The sequence below is a fragment of the Megachile rotundata genome, chromosome 9 (assembly GCF_050947335.1).
Source record: "Megachile rotundata isolate GNS110a chromosome 9, iyMegRotu1, whole genome shotgun sequence".
In the NCBI taxonomy this organism is placed as follows: Eukaryota; Metazoa; Arthropoda; class Insecta; order Hymenoptera; family Megachilidae; genus Megachile; species Megachile rotundata.
The window spans coordinates 17,947,377-17,963,323 of record NC_134991.1 but is presented as its reverse complement, the minus strand read 5'-3'; the positions used below and the strand labels follow the sequence as shown (position 1 = coordinate 17,963,323).

At 34.8% G+C, this 15,947-nt stretch overlaps 4 protein-coding genes across 9 annotated transcripts; 2 read left to right on the top strand and 2 right to left on the bottom strand.

Annotated features, from left to right (window-relative positions):
• Positions 1–407: 407 nt before the first annotated feature.
• On the bottom strand, positions 408–9,796 carry LOC100880397 (Glycerol kinase 2). Of its 4 annotated transcripts, none has more exons than XM_076535495.1 (13): positions 9,709–9,796; positions 7,391–7,595; positions 7,047–7,322; positions 3,209–3,288; positions 2,723–2,981; positions 2,247–2,464; positions 1,903–2,115; positions 1,707–1,817; positions 1,365–1,621; positions 1,083–1,288; positions 866–1,009; positions 705–791; positions 408–610 (listed from the first exon to the last, which is right to left on the bottom strand). In XM_076535495.1, the coding sequence occupies exons 3-13, from the start codon at positions 7,225–7,227 to the stop codon at positions 513–515; spliced, it is 1,854 nt and encodes a 617-aa protein (XP_076391610.1). In that variant the 5' UTR covers positions 7,228–7,322; positions 7,391–7,595; positions 9,709–9,796; the 3' UTR covers positions 408–512. The 4 variants fall into 4 exon arrangements, with proteins under 4 accessions (XP_076391610.1, XP_076391611.1, XP_076391612.1 ...); XM_076535496.1 differs by lacking the exon at positions 9,709–9,796 and adding an exon at positions 8,913–9,054; XM_076535497.1 differs by lacking the exon at positions 9,709–9,796 and adding an exon at positions 7,715–8,000.
• Positions 8,746–15,793, bottom strand: LOC100880284 (transmembrane protein 145). Of its 2 annotated transcripts, XM_003707955.3 has the most exons (6): positions 14,585–15,790; positions 14,004–14,511; positions 13,798–13,935; positions 13,470–13,725; positions 9,709–13,402; positions 8,746–9,180 (listed from the first exon to the last, which is right to left on the bottom strand). In XM_003707955.3, exons 1-5 carry the CDS (start codon positions 14,959–14,961, stop codon positions 13,212–13,214), a joined length of 1,470 nt encoding a protein of 489 aa, XP_003708003.1. In that variant the 5' UTR covers positions 14,962–15,790; the 3' UTR covers positions 8,746–9,180; positions 9,709–13,211. The 2 variants fall into 2 exon arrangements, with proteins under 2 accessions (XP_003708003.1, XP_012151728.1); XM_012296338.2 differs by lacking the exon at positions 8,746–9,180 and having other exon boundaries at positions 13,227–13,402; positions 13,504–13,725; positions 14,585–15,793.
• Positions 10,378–10,930, top strand: LOC100879692 (uncharacterized). Of its 2 annotated transcripts, XM_012296366.2 has the most exons (3): positions 10,378–10,481; positions 10,605–10,710; positions 10,784–10,930. In XM_012296366.2, exons 1-3 carry the CDS (start codon positions 10,378–10,380, stop codon positions 10,892–10,894), a joined length of 321 nt encoding a protein of 106 aa, XP_012151756.1. In that variant the 3' UTR covers positions 10,895–10,930. The 2 variants fall into 2 exon arrangements, with proteins under 2 accessions (XP_012151756.1, XP_012151758.1); XM_012296368.2 differs by lacking the exon at positions 10,378–10,481 and having other exon boundaries at positions 10,611–10,710.
• On the top strand, positions 10,900–11,438 carry LOC143263913 (peptidyl-tRNA hydrolase 2, mitochondrial). Its single transcript, XM_076535519.1, has one exon. It carries the CDS (start codon positions 10,900–10,902, stop codon positions 11,320–11,322), a length of 423 nt encoding a protein of 140 aa, XP_076391634.1. The 3' UTR covers positions 11,323–11,438.
• Positions 15,794–15,947: the final 154 nt, after the last annotated feature.

Genomic DNA, 15,947 nt, shown 5'->3' with positions numbered 1-15,947 from the left:
AGTTTCCTGACGAATCTTCCGCAAATCAGAGAGGCAGGTTATGTACGGGAATCCGTAACGTGAACTCTTTTCGTGCCTCTCCTCTCAACCGTTGTCGGCGATAATTCACGAAATACCACGTTATCTTGTATCGATGGTCGATAAAGGGTAGCGAATAATTAAATGAATATTTTAAGTAACTATGTGCATTTTTCTAATTTTTTCTAATACTTTCTTTTTCTTGAAACCTTTCCACTCAACTTACTTCAGACTTCGTGTCTTTTGTATCGCGTTACCGCTTTCAATGTCGTTATCGATTATTCCTAGTAAGTTTGAAAGTATACACGATTCGATCGAGTCGAAGCGATTTCCCTGTATATTTTATTGTGTAATTCGGTATTGGTATTTATAGTTTGTTCTACTATTGATAACTTCAAGATTTAGCAGTTTCTGTATTGTCAGAACTTGCACGATACAATGCAGGCTATCTTCTATCTAATCAACTTTCCATTGTAACAACAGTGAAGGTGTCGTCACCGATTATCGAAGTGATAACTTAATCGTAGTAAAATAAAGCTTGTCAGCAAGAACCAACTTGCAGGAATGGACGCTAGAACATAATATCTTTCGTCTGAAACATTAAAAAATAAGCAATGAAATTACTAACGGAGGTATACATGAACGAGAAATCTCGATCGTTCTTTGCAATAGAATTTTCAATTTACCTGTCATTTGATCGGATTTCTTCACAGCTGCCCATCCCAAACTTCTTTCGACTGCCATCTTCCATTTTTTGTACCTAGCATCTCTCTCTGTGTGAAAAGGAAACATTTGAAAAGCTAAAACACCTGTAACCAAGTTACAGTATTATTTCAATCTTTTCTACCTTCTGGCGTAGTTGTTGGCAAAAACGTGTCTTTTGGTACAGTTTCCACTTCTTCGCCTTCGAGTTCCCAAACGCTTATACCTTCTGCGTGACCTGCAGCCATTGCAACTCCCAATGCTGTCATGTCTGGCATGGTTGATCTAACTGTCGATATACACAGAAATATTAATAGGCGATGATAAATTTGTCGAAAAGATTTTAAATAAAATATACTTACATACAGGTGTGCCGCAAAGGTCTGCTTGTAATTGCATAAGAAGGTTGTTGGTAGACATTTTTCCATCCGTGTTCAACTTAGTCAATGGAAAGCCACAATCTTTGAGCATAGCTTCTAAGATATCTCTTGTCTGGAAGCAAACGGCTTCTAACGATGCTCTTATAATATGTTGTTTCGTGGTAAACGCGGTAATACCGCAAATAATTCTATGTGAAACATTGAAAAAATCAGCCCGCCGATACGTGTATGCGGAAAAAACTTTCGAAGATATATAGTATTTACCCTCTCGCGTCCTTCCTCCAATAAGGAGCGTACAATCCCTTAAAAGCAGGCACAAAGTAAACGTCACCGGTGCTGAAAACACTTTCAGCCAGATGTTCACAATCGCTAACATCTTTTATGAGTTTCATATTATCCCGTAACCATTTAATGGCAGCCCCTGCCACTGCAACGGAGCCTTCCAATGCATAAACGGCCGGACTTGTTGGACCTAATTGATATGCCACCGTTGTAACTAACCCATGAGATGAATACACTCGCTAAAAGGAATTTGTATTTGTATTTATACTTAAACACACGAATACACGATATCTTTCGCGAATTATTCCTTTTGTCAATACGTACCGTTGTTCCCGTATTACAGAGCAAAAAGCATCCGCTTCTGTACGTGTTTTTAGCTTGTCCTTTTTTCAAACAATTTTGACCAACTAACGCGGACTGCTGATTCCCTAAGATCTAAAAATAAAAGAAAATCACTGTAACGAAAATGAAAATTTCAAATGTTATATCGTAAGGAAAGAAAAAACATCGTTGAATTTACGCCTGATATAGGGATTCCTTTTAATGGATCAATTTTGATATGTCCATAAATTTCAGCACTGCTTCTGATTTCTGGCAACATTTGCATAGGAATATCGAAATATCTGCACAATGTGGGATCCCAAGAAAGGGTTTCTATGTTCATTAACATGGTCCTTGAGGCGTTTGTTACATCGGTAATATACAATCCACCATCTTTGCCTCCCGTTAAGTTCTGTAACCATTTTTCAATGAATTCTCTGGATCTCGAATTTTCATCATCTATTATGCCTCTTGCTGTAAGTCACAACAATTGTTTGCATATCCTAAACAAGTTCTACTCTTAAACGAGCAATACTCACGTACCCAAACGATCCACGTATCCATGGTGCCCACTTTACATTGCTTATCCCGCATTGCTTTTCTCACAGTGGGTACGTTATCTATTATCCAGCGGATTTTTAATGCCGAAAAATATGGATTTACTGGTAATCCGCACAACGGTTTAATATGATTTTTACTTTGATCCGGGAATTTCGCTATTATCTTATCGACGATCGAACTAGTTCTAACGTCGGACCACACTAAAACAACGAAAATGATTTAACGAAGCGATCAATGAATGATCATATCGTGGCGATATGACAGATGGTCGTGCAGCGCGTCGCGTAATCGCGGAATCTCGTGCTCTGTAATGATGACAATATAACGAGAGTCCACTACTGTACTTCGAATTTCCTTTCAATTATTCGATCGGTTTAAATTCGCGGTTAGAGTTAACAATCGGCAACTCCATCGTCATCGTCGATGCGTTAACGGATCTTATTATTCTCGGAACACACCTATAGCATTGTATAGCGGTTCACCGGTCGTTGCATCCCATACTATGGTTGTTTCCCTTTGATTCGTGATACCGATCGTTACTATCTCGTCAACTTTCAAGCCAAGTATATCGAATCTTCGTATGACGTCCTTAATGCATGCCTTCACCGCGAAAAGAATCTCTTTTGGGTCTTGTTCCACCCATCCTTCCTGCGGACAGATTTGTTCTACGTCGATTTGATGGGATGCTACCTCGGCTACGTGTTTCGCGGTGAACACCTGTAATTCGATGCAATTTTTTCTAATTCATTGCTTAATTACTCTCGATAATATATCCATTAACTATTATTAAATGATTTTTATTATTATAATATCAAAACATAAAAAGTCCTATATAATTGAATGAGACGAAAGTATCGCGAAATAGTACTTGTAGCCTATCAAATTATTTTATATAGTAGCGTATATTAAAATAGTAGCGTACGTTTGTTAAAATACTATCTTACCACAAAACGAACTGTTCGTGTACCAACATCGATTACACCGATAAGGGGTCCTGGTTTCTTTCCAGAGCCCGGCATTGTATCTGAAAGATATACGAAATTTGTTAATTCGTTAATGCCTGAAACTCCTTGCAGAAACTTTGAATACGTGTAACGATAAATAGAATAGCATTAGGATTCGAACATCGAGGCGAGCGTCCTATATAATATCTGAACGAAAAGTGAAGGGGAACACTGGCATTATAACGCATGATATTCTTCGTTATCGTGTTTTATTCTACGCTTCGATGACCTATGTATAGATTGAGCAATAATATTACGATTAGCTGTGAATTCCCGTAGGTAGTGATTCGCGAAAGCGGTTTTATCAAATTTTCCTACCCAAATATAGGCACAGTAGATTTCCGTTATATTGCCACTTTCGCGCCCACTAACGGTGTTTTCTCGTCGTAGTAGACCAACAAGTAATTCTCGAGGAGCATCGCGGTATCTACTGGAGGAAACTTTTTTTTATCGGTTCCAACAATTTACGAAGGTTTCCAACTTCCAAAAGTAACTAGCCATTTGTATATATAGTATTTTGCGCTTCCAAAAGCACCCTAACGATTCTTTACCGATTAAACAACGGATTGATTAATAACGATGTTTCTAATGACGAACAAACGTTATATCGTTGGAAACTGGACTTCAGATCTACGATATCGAACGAACACGATACCACCGTAAATACATCGACTATTTCTCATTGTCGGATCTCAATTTCTGACTTATACGACTGATAGAAGCTAGTCTCACCTTTCGCGTACGAATTCTTCGCTATCCTCGAGATACAATTCCTTGCGTTAGGAAAGTTTTTTCCACGAAAGTTTTCTTTTAAAAATCGAACTCGATGATATTACGCAAAGTTATTTTTCGAAAACAAAATTTTCGCATAAAATTCTGCATCGCCAGTTATCGCTATATATCGTAACGGCTTTTTTACTCGGAACATAATAACGCATACTATTATACGATAGAAATGGAAAAAAACGCGTGATACGTTGCGACGGGAGCTCATTATCATTTGCTCCTGCTCTTTGATAGGTCGATACAAGTAATATCGCCGTACAAAGAGTAAGCGACGCACAAAAGGGATAAATTTCGAGACTATCGCGTTTCGTCAAAATTAATTCAATTCAAATTGCTTTTTATTCTTGATTTACGACGCAACAGAAGTTTCACAACCTTGGGAATGAACAATTTTTTAAATTTAAAATCTTGGAACGTCGCATTATTAGCTATCAAAAGTACGTCGTAAGTTAGAAAATAAAATTAATGTTTTATTATTCGAATGACACAGAACATTTTGACGGAAAAAAATTTTCAAGAAAAAAGATAGTCGCGTTGCCGGCTTCCACAGTTGAAAGTTTTACAAATGCACAGAGGAGTTCCAAATGCATTTGTAAATTAATTTCACCCACTGATCAACAACAGCGAGGAGAAATGAATTAAAATTGGTTTGGGGGTTTTTTTTATGTGTAACAAACACACCACAATACCATTTTTCTTCGCAAAGAAGAGTAATATTATATAAAGACCTTTTTTTTTGTTTGCGTCACAATGTTATTTAATATTAGTATGGGTTGGCCGATGAAAAGCCGCGAAAAATGCGATAACATTTTCCTGGGAAGCATCGGACTATCCGAGAGGTAGATCTCGGTTTCTTCCTTATATACGAACTGCACCTCTGACCAAGCACTAGCGAGAAATTTGATCAGTTGTTCGTAGCCACCTAGCGGTCAAATATTAACACTACAGCTTTCTAGATGTCGCTTGAATGACCGCGTAAATTGGAAAACTACTATTTTGCGGAGGAAACGAGATGACACAAAGTATTCGTATGCACAATTTCGATATACCGATATAAATTTACAATGAAGCTATTTAAAACACGAAAGAAATTTGTTTCCGACGAACCGTTCACGATGCAGGAAGATGTAAGTTTTCTCGTAGCGTAATTAAATTTTACCACGAGAATTCACGAATTTATAGAAAGAATATTTAATTATAATCTATGTACTTTCGTGCTCCTTTGTACTTGATTTAAATTTATGACACTGCGGCCGTAGATGTGACTATAAATTATTCCAGATGGGCTAGATACACTATGTTTCGTACGTAAAAGAATATGCTTCTCTAGAGAAAATGACAACACTTATTAATTTTCAAATTTCCTAAATGCCGAAACTTTCGAATGTTCAATTTTCTAATTACACGATATAGACAAACGTATTCGCGTGTAGGTTATCGTATTTAATCGTAGCGGATGCGCGTTAAACACACGCATGCGCGTAGATCGAAATTTGGTAGATGTTCAATCTCGTGAAACGCCGCCTTTCGATAGGCAAACGCGAACGAAGTGGTCGATCACATAGAGGCTCGTTCGTATTTACGATGACGATGCATCAACGAGTAACGACAGCGTGTTGCACGTCGGACAGTTTCTTTCCTCCACCGACCGCAACAGCGTCCACACAGGATTACGTAACTTGTTCTGCGCATTGTTTCATCGCTATATTTCTTTAAACGAACTTATCAAGAAAGTATATAGATTCGAAATAACGCAGAAAATGACATTATTCCGCGACGATCTAGCGTTTAACCAACAGGCCCTTTATCAAGAATCGTAAGAGTGGAATAGTTTTGAAATTGACCATCTGTAGGAAGATTCGTAATAATACGATCCATCGGCATGCATTCTTTGACCGAGTTACGATATTCGTTTTATTCTTCGACTCTGGAAACTGTGCCAAAATCTTGCACGTTTTTCACTTGTCTAATGCTTTCCACCTAGCTAAGCGTGTTAATTATTAACTCATATACGTGTATAGTAATTATATTTTTAAGCATAATATACAATTTCCAGAAATACGATCGTTTATAATATAAATTATAATGATTAGAACTGTATTAACTGTATGCCATATATCTTCTGTTAGCTATAAAGATAAAAGACAAAGACGTCTGATTACTCGCGATAAGAATAACACTGAACGTTATACATCCTCGATAATCCTTCGTAACTAACGAATTTTCTATCAGTAGAGGAAAAAATTTGTTCGTTATTTATCCGGAAGATTACATAAACAACGTTCGAATGATTTCTTGGGGAATTTAATAAAGTCTCGTACAATTTCTTGACTAACCGGTTATGTTACCTTTAGCTATCGGAACAAATCGATATGTCTACGTATAGAATTTCATCGGTTAAGTTTCTCCAATTGGCAATGAAAGAGCAGTACGAGGTCGTCGATCTAATGATGTTTCGCGCGATGTATTCTACACCATCTATCTAATAATTAAACCCAAAATATACCAATGACGTTGATAATGCAGCTTCTATTCTAAATGAACCCTTCTGTACCTTTTACATTTTTATTGTGCCTACATTATTCGGTATTCGGAATGATTACGGAATAAATGTACCTATTATCTAGACAGACTTTACGATCGTGTACTCTTTTGTACCAATGTCGCACCGATTATCCTGCCGATTCTCCTTTTATTTTTAGCAAGATTACTAGTACACGACTCTCGTGGTTCAACGAATATGAGTTCTCCGAGTACTACATATATATGTAAATATGTAAATATATCGATTGTACATTTTAATCTTAACTTGATTAGCGACTAAAGGTCAGATTTTTCTTATCGACTATCGATAATCGAATACCTTCGAAAACAGATTACATATTTCCTACCGCGATAAGTAAAAAGTCGAGTAAAATGACCGCTTAATCAGTGGTCTAACAATTTTCTCGCTGAGAAAATTTATCTTCGTAGCAAATTCGAGTCGACTTACCTGCTTTCTCCTTGAACGAATAATACTTGAAAATGCTTGTTTTGCGGCCAGTTTGACTGCGTTCCAGTTCCGGAAAGGTGGTCTCGTCGCCGAGCGTTCCATCCTTCTCGCGCTCCGCTTCCTCGTCCTCCTGATTCTTCTCGTTATCGTTCGCATCCCCTTCCACCTGTTCTCTATCCATGACCCGTAATTAATATACCTTTGAGAACAGCGCGTGTGCAGGGTTCTTCTTAACACCAAATAACTTGGACGGTTCGACAACCAACGATCCTTCCACTAAAAGACAAGAATTGCAAAAGCAAAAGGGTCCAGTACACTGTACACGCGATCGTTTATTAGCACACCTTCGCAAGTGTCCCGAACACATTCGATCGAGGGAATGCACGATGATCGTCGTCGATGCTTTTGCCTTCTGCTTTTCCCTCCCTTCTGTCTCCCTCTTCGTCTCGACGTCCAACCAATTTGCACCGTTTCGCGTCTGCTCTCGTCTTGAATCGTAGCCGTCCCTCGTGGTTGTAATCGTGATTGTGCTTACGGCCAACGACGACACTAAAATTAACCATGTCCATCGTGTTCAATTTCGCGCGCGCTTCCTTCTCCTTGCAATCGCGAAGGTGTGTACACGTGCGAGAGCGCAACTTTCATTCGCTAAAAGCGAACATACCAACCTCTCATCGTTTGCCCTTATTTTTACGAGAATGTGCAGAGAAAACTTGGGAAGACTCGAAGAGAGATTAGAAGTTTAGAGAAAGAACTTTGTTTGGGGTTTGTAGGAATTCTTAATAATTGCTAGTAATGTTCAATGCCCTCGTACACCGTAAAAGGCCAACATATTTTTCGAGCTTTCGAAACTTGCAACTTTCCAAATTTTTAACACGAGTATACGAGTATACGTCCGATGTCTATCGAATCTAGAATTTAGAATTTAGAATCTACTATGGATCCCCTTGGGATTATTTTATGTAAAACGTTAGAGCATTACTTCTTCTACGATTCCCCTGAACTGAGGGAGATCTAAGCTCCACGCCATGCACAAGCACACTGCATCGCGCCAATTCCGTCCCGCTTAGGCGCTATTTTCGTACGGTCATTGCAGAAGAGTCGTTGCGCTTTTCAAGGGCAACGCGACGTGTCACGGTTTGCGCGGGAGAATGCAAACAACCAATAGCAAACTTTTAATACGTTCGTTCGGAACCATTTGAAAATCGTAAAAAGCGCCTCGTGTACATCCAAGTACAATTCAATCGATCGATTTTTTTCTCGATCAGTTATACATTCGAATGCCATCCACTGTCGATACTTTACCGATGCAAAATACTTCAAAAATTATAGCGAATGCGTTTTCGAAGAAAACGAGAAACGACCGACGGAACGACGAAAATGCATATGCAGCATTATGTTATCATTTACCGTAAGATATTTCTGATTAAACGATGATTTGGTTGACGGGTGAAGGTGAACAATGAAAATTCTGTCACTTTTATTTTTATCCTTGCGTAAGATTATTCGTTTTATACGTACGATACAACGAATTTTATACACACTAAATGCCATTCAAAATGTATGCTATTATTAGCTTATTTTCAGTGTTTAATATCATCGATTTTACAATAAAAATAGTCTGGTATAATTTATTGACGTCGAAGTAAAAGAGCACTGATGGTCACACTATTGATTTGGCATGGAGAAAAATTTGCAAAAAAGATAGTCATCGTCGACTTCCACGGTTGAAAGTTCAAACAACTTCCACAACGCAAGATGATCACTGCTGCTTTGTAATTTACACAACGCTTCAAATTTTAAAGCGCGAAATTATTTAATTAGTTTTTAGATACGACGTAAAAGTACACTAAAGAGAGTACGTACATCTCATTTGTGTGTGGCAATATATAAGGCCGCAATGCGGTAGTTCTTCCTGGGAAGCATCGGACTATCCGAGAGCTAGTTTCCTGGTTCTCCCTTATATACGAACTGCACTCTCTAATGAGTACTAGCGAGAAATTTTAGCAGCTGTATGCAGACACCTAGCGACCAAAATAAAGTACTCGATTCTACGGTTCCCTAGATGGCGCATTGCGTACCGCCAAAATATGAATACATACCTCTATTCTTGATAAAAAATGATTCAAATAATCTAATAAACATACGTAATATTAGTAAATCTATTTGTTACTAATAGACGATAGGAAATATCATTTTCTTATCGCTATTAAACTATTAAATATAATTTACATAGATATAATTTATTGCTAGTCGTTTCTAATAATTCTATTGGATGCATCCAGCAAATCGACTTATTTTCACGTTTTACCGGATGCGATAAATCACTTATTTTTACGTAATAAATAGTAAATAACTTAAAAGTATGAAAATCTTGAATATTCATTTTAATTTTAATCATTTTTTCGAATTGGCCTACTAATCACACAGATCAATTAATTAAATATATTCGCAGTCACTTTGCGTTACTTTCCCACTCGATGTTTACCATCCACGTGTTATAGTATTATGAAATTGTTGTATCGCGGTACAATTTATAACGTTGCACGAATTTCCCACGAAACATCTTTATTATACAATTTTATTCGACTAATCGTGATATTTTCGAAAAAAGAAGTATCATTTAAGTCATCGGAATAAGAAAAACATGATAAATACTCACGAAAATATTACAATTGATGACCGGCAATGAACACACAACGCCTCGATGTGAACGCAATTGACAGATACTTTGATCATCGACACTTCACCTAAATCGAGGTACATATGCCATATAGACAATGCACGAATAAAAGCAAAACACGTAATATTAATAACGCACGCGATAAGATATAGTGTTTGTCATGTTTTTCCACTTGCTACGCCATCACTTATTGTCTACGTTGTCTGCTGGAAAACGTAGGTCATCGGTAGCCATATGTCGAAGCCAGCGCCATATACCTACGATGTTTCCTTACTTGTATTTTCAAAGAAATCTTTATAATCTTTCCATTAATCACCATAATAATTGAACGGTACCATTATTACCTACGATTGGAACTTTGGAGATCGATTGTTAATTAAAAATAACAATAGTTAATAAATATAACATTTACGCTTTGCATTTATGAAAACTTACGTAATTCATATACACATATATATACATACTTTTGAAAAATATCCGGTACAATATTTTTATCATGAATTAATTTATATTTTAAATAACACTTTATTATTTTATACATTCAGATATCTCGATTTTTATTCAAAATGATTAATTGAAGTACATATTAATTAAGTGTATACATTTGATATGTATATTTAAAAGAACATTATCGTCGGATCATATCTAATGACAAGCTTTCATTCATTCTATGCGTATCGGTTGCTGGTTACGATTGGTTCAGTACACTCTGTTACCCAAATTAATGCACATGCGCCCGAGAGCTCATTTGAGTTGCGTAAAACACCAATGTTTTCTTGTCTCTTTTAAGCATTCGAGTACAACATTCGTTTGAATTTATATCAATTAATAAATATATTTGTTAATTTGAAAATAATTATATGTGTATCTCATAGTTTCAACATGACCATTCGTTTAACTTCTCAACAGCAAAATGTTGAAGATCCAGTTGAAAAAATGTTAGAAAAAACTGGCTGTATGGAACTTCATTATCAAGTTCAAGTATAAATCTTGTATTTGGGAATATATCGGTGAATATTATAAAGTAATTTATCATTTATTATTGTATTTCTAGGAGTGTATAGCAGAAACTCAAGATTGGAGGAAGTGTCAACAGCAAGTAAAAAGATTTAAAATATGCATGGATAAATATCAAAGAGAAAGAGAAAAGTCATACGCATCTTAGTAAATATGTCTGTGATAATAAATTTTATAAAACGTATATTCATTTATCCTGTAAAGTATTCTGCGAATGAACATTTTAAAATGGTACTTGTTGTGAGGTCAGATATAGTTATGGGAAAAGGTAAAATTGCGGCGCAATGTGCTCATGCTGCAGTAGAATGTTATCGTCAAGCATCGTGTAATACAAAATATGAACACGTGTTTAATTCTTGGTTATTACAAGGTCAACCAAAAGTTGTTCTAAAAATATGTAACGAAGGAGAATTAATGTCGTTAGCTCGCAGTGCTCGTAAAGCTGGTCTTATTATTTCTATAATACAAGATGCGGGTAAAACACAATTATTGCCTGGCACAGTTTCTACGCTTGGAATTGGACCAGGTCCAAAACAAGCCATAGATGAGCTAACCTCGAGTTTAAAACTCTTGTAAGCTTTGATACCAGTAATTTTATCTGATAAAAAAATGTCCTTTCTATTCAATATTTTTAAAGAACGAATTAATCCGTAATACTTAAATAAATTAGTATTTTATTAGAAACATCACAATTTATGTTTATTGATGCTTTATTATGTTGATTGATCCTTTCTTTATTTTTTCACTGACACCGTACATACAATACCAAGAAAACGTGTTTTTAAAATATTAATTCTTCAATTTTATGTATTAAAACATATAATATTGCTTTACTTTAAAAAACGTGTTGGTATTTTTTTCCATTTTGCGATGTAACATTCATAAAATGAACAATTCGTTTACAATAATGATTTCCATTTTCGTTAGCATAAGCATAAATTTTCATAAATAAGTTTTAAAAAATACACCTATAACACTTTTTTGTATGATCAAGTATATTATCTATGTATTACTATACACATTAACATCATGTGAGAAACACTGTATCAAAATTGAGACTTATATTTGCCCAGCTTATAAAGCTTTAGCTTCTACTTCAATATTTAATTTATCGTATGGTTGCACGGAATTATGAAAAATATCTACAGCAACGTAAATCAACAGTAACAAGGTAAGTTTTGCAAAAAATATTGCTACTCTATATACTTTGAACATTAAAATATTAATATATATGTATATTAATTTTAAAAAAAAAGGTAAAAACAATTTTAGACTAAATTAATTTACATTCAATAATCTCTATTATGAAAATACATATAAAATTTATAATAATTCTTATTAGTCATTCAAAGTTACGTACAATGTATGATACTCTGTTATAATACTGAAAGAATTATGAACATGTATAGAATATTTGTTATAAGAGTTTTAGGTATAGTATATTAATACATAATTTGATATACACATTATAATTATGTATTCATCTATACAAACATATTTCGTTAAAATGAGCACAAAAAAGGTCATCAAATTTATTTTTCTTTTTATATTTTGTTAAATGTGCATTATTGTGTGTATGTATGTGTGTGTGGGTGTGTGTGTGTGTGTATGTATACATATATATGTTACCGGCAAAACCCGATTTTAGGATAAACTAGTTTTTCCTAGGCCAAACCAGTTCATCCTATATAGGACAAATCGGGTTTGGCCTAAAATCGGGTTTGACCTAAAATCGGGTTTGGCCGGTAAATATATATATATATATTTATATCTATATATAAATACATACATACATATAATTAAAAACTACGAAATCAGGTATATCATAAAAATGTATATACTGGTACAAGATTAAAAGTTTGTTAGATGCAATTGTACGATTAGATTATTTACTTTTTCGTGTATAATTAATAAACAGTGATGGAAATGATGTTAAGCGTTAAATCAATTATCGACGCCACATGCATATAATTTAGGAGTATGACATGAGTAAATTAAAATCAGAAACTTACAGTAGTAATACTGTAGAAAATCCTTTACATGTCAAATATCTAACAGCTGATTATGATTATTATGTACATTAGGATAAAAGTTGTATGTTCATTAATAGTATCTCTATAAATCTAAAACATTTGTACAATAAAAACACGTATTTATTTTCTTTCTAAATTAAAAATGAAATACTTAAGGATACTCATATCATACTCACCCATTGTATTTTTCTTTCTTTCTTTCTTTCTTTCTTTTTTTTTTTGTATTAATTATTGACTTACTATCACATATGTAAATTTGATTATTAATAATATATTTCTAATTACAGAATGCGCAGAATATATCAGTCTCAAGTAGTATGTAGTAGAGCATTATCGACCCTAAAATTTTATAGTTTGGCAGATACAACAGGTCAAATGCTAAATTTGACTTTTCACGTGTATAATATTTGCCTCTTATATCTCGACATATTATTAAGTAATTATTTTTGTAAGTTCTGGAGGTTCTACATAATTGTTCAATACATGCGGTGCTTCGTTAAATTCATCAAGTTCATCCCCATTATCTGCTCCTTGCGCGAGCAAAAAGTACTGTTCGCTTCGTGTTGGCCAAAGTAAATGTGCCATCACACAGTACGCAAAACAATCGGCGGAGTATGTGATACCTACCAAAATAGGAAGAATAATATAACACTGACATTCTGTACAATTTAAATTTCATAACTGACTTACCCAATAGAAGTTTAAACCTCCATAATGCACTTACATGAAGAGCAATAAGTGCTATAATAGGTAAATAGATGAACCAAACTAACGAAGATGCACCAAAATGAAGTAGAAAATTCAATTTTTGAGTATTATGCTCGTACGTCATAGTGTTTCGTAGCTCGCACACAAACCAAATCATAATCGCACTGCGAAATAAGAGTATAAACCAGCCTGGCCATGTCTGGTACTCGTCAATATCTTCAATGATGTCGACTTCCGTCTAAAATCATTATTTCTTAATTTGGTAAAAGTTGAAAAATTTCTACGTAAGATTATACAAATAAAAATATACCATGTTCCAAACATATAGTAAAATATGGACTACCCCGTAACATAGCCATATAGTAAAAACCAATGGTTTCCATGTCAGTTCCATCCTTGTTACGGCCCATCCTTTGGCAAGTAATAGAAGCAATAACATGAACGATGTCTAAAAGATTATATTATTTTTAACAAATCATTCCATTGGAATATATAAATATATTCGTTACGACTTACTCGTGATAAAATATCAAAAATATCTCCAGCAACTTCCAACTGTTCATAGCCAATTCCGTCAAGAGCAAATTTTACTACATGCGTTAAGATTAAACATACCGCTATAAATTCTAATAGTAAACTAGCAGTGAATAATCTTGTTACAGGATGTTTTTGTAATCTCACTGCATATAATTGTAGTGGCACAAGTATAATGTAACATACAAAAAATAACAAGTACAATTCTATTGTATTTTGTCTATCATACGAAAATTGATACGTCAGGCTATTTAGGCCACTAGTATTTGGATTACCATTTACTAGCCAAATATCATATTCTAATTCATCGTGTTTATCGTAATATTCCCATTGACAAGTAGTCGTGTTTCTATAACATGCCACTAAACTCATATACCAAAAACGTGGCTGCCAAAAATCTTGTATAACATACGTAAACTGATATCCTTTCACGATATTCCATATGGAATCTTCGTCAGGACACAACTTACCCTTTGGACAAGGTACTCTCCTTTATAAAGAAAGGAAGAAAATTAATTCTCTTAGATTATAGCAAATTATGAAAATGTCCAAAAATGACATACCTTAAAAAGTCTTGACCTTCTTCGTTACAATGCACATCGTACGAAGTTTGATTCAAGGTACTGAACATAAGGGTACAAGCAGTACTTTTATTATTTAGTGTACGATTACCATAATATTCTAAAAAATGACCTCGATCTAAAACTGCCAAAGTGATTGGCGCAGAAAAATTAGTTTTGGACGTTATATTGCCGAAAATGTATCCATACGAATCTTTCTGTCGATGACGATCAGTCTTTTGAAAACCAAATTTGATGAGAAAACGAAAAAATTCCTTCGTGTTAAAAGTACCCGAAATATGAGTAGATTCGACGTAATCCATTTGTAACAAAAGACAGGACGCGAAACAGATCAACAGACCTCGTCTAAGTATCGTCATTATTAAGCTGGGCTTAATATATCGTTTTTCAAGTTAGATGTCAAGAAGCATCAATCACGCAATTTTTTAACATTTTCTTACTGAACACAGCTGTTCGAAATAACCGTACCGCACTTTAAGTTCCGTGACATTCTCGTACGTGTCAAGAAGTACCGCATTTCGAACGGGTCATGATAACAATTTCGTACGCGTTGAGACATTTATACACGCAGCAGAATATTTAAAAACGTCACCGTACATTTCATTCGTTAAACACTAATGATCCATATCCATACATGTAATTTAAACTCAGATTTGCTATTGATTTTCCCCACCCAAACAGACCGGTCACTGCAAAATGTTTTATTATTACGATTATCGTAAACTTTTATGCGCTCGTCAAAAGAACATTAGCTTCTCGTGGCTCGATACTTGTAACATGCGACTTGCATGTCCAAATCAACACAATTATGTTAACCTTTGTTAGTTTGAATCTAATTTCGAATTAACCTTTTGCCCTCGAAAATATTTATATATTAAAGCTCTTTTATTAAGCAGTTGGTGAAATTTTGCAAACCTAACTTTGTATATCACTATAAAACCACTTGTTATCTGTTTCATTAGATTCAGAAGTTTCATTTATGTCGTAGACTTGACCTTTAAACAATGTAAAATAAAATACATTTTCGCTTTAATTAATTTCATCATTTATTTATAGACTAAATAAAGTATAAATTTAAAGCAATAATTATAAGTATAATGCCTTGTATCGAAGTAAAATATAGATAGTAGGCTCGAAATCCAAAATGATAGCGATAGCTAGTGCGAGTTGTTTCGTTATATTTAAATAACAGTTCCAGTCGGTAACCCCGCTTACTTTTTTATCGGCAATAAGCAGGTGTCGCCTCTTCCATTTTATGCGTGGTGACATCTACTTCCTCTCAACCGTCCCGTTGGAAAATATATATAAATACGCACTAGACTCAATATAAAAGTTAAGACAATGT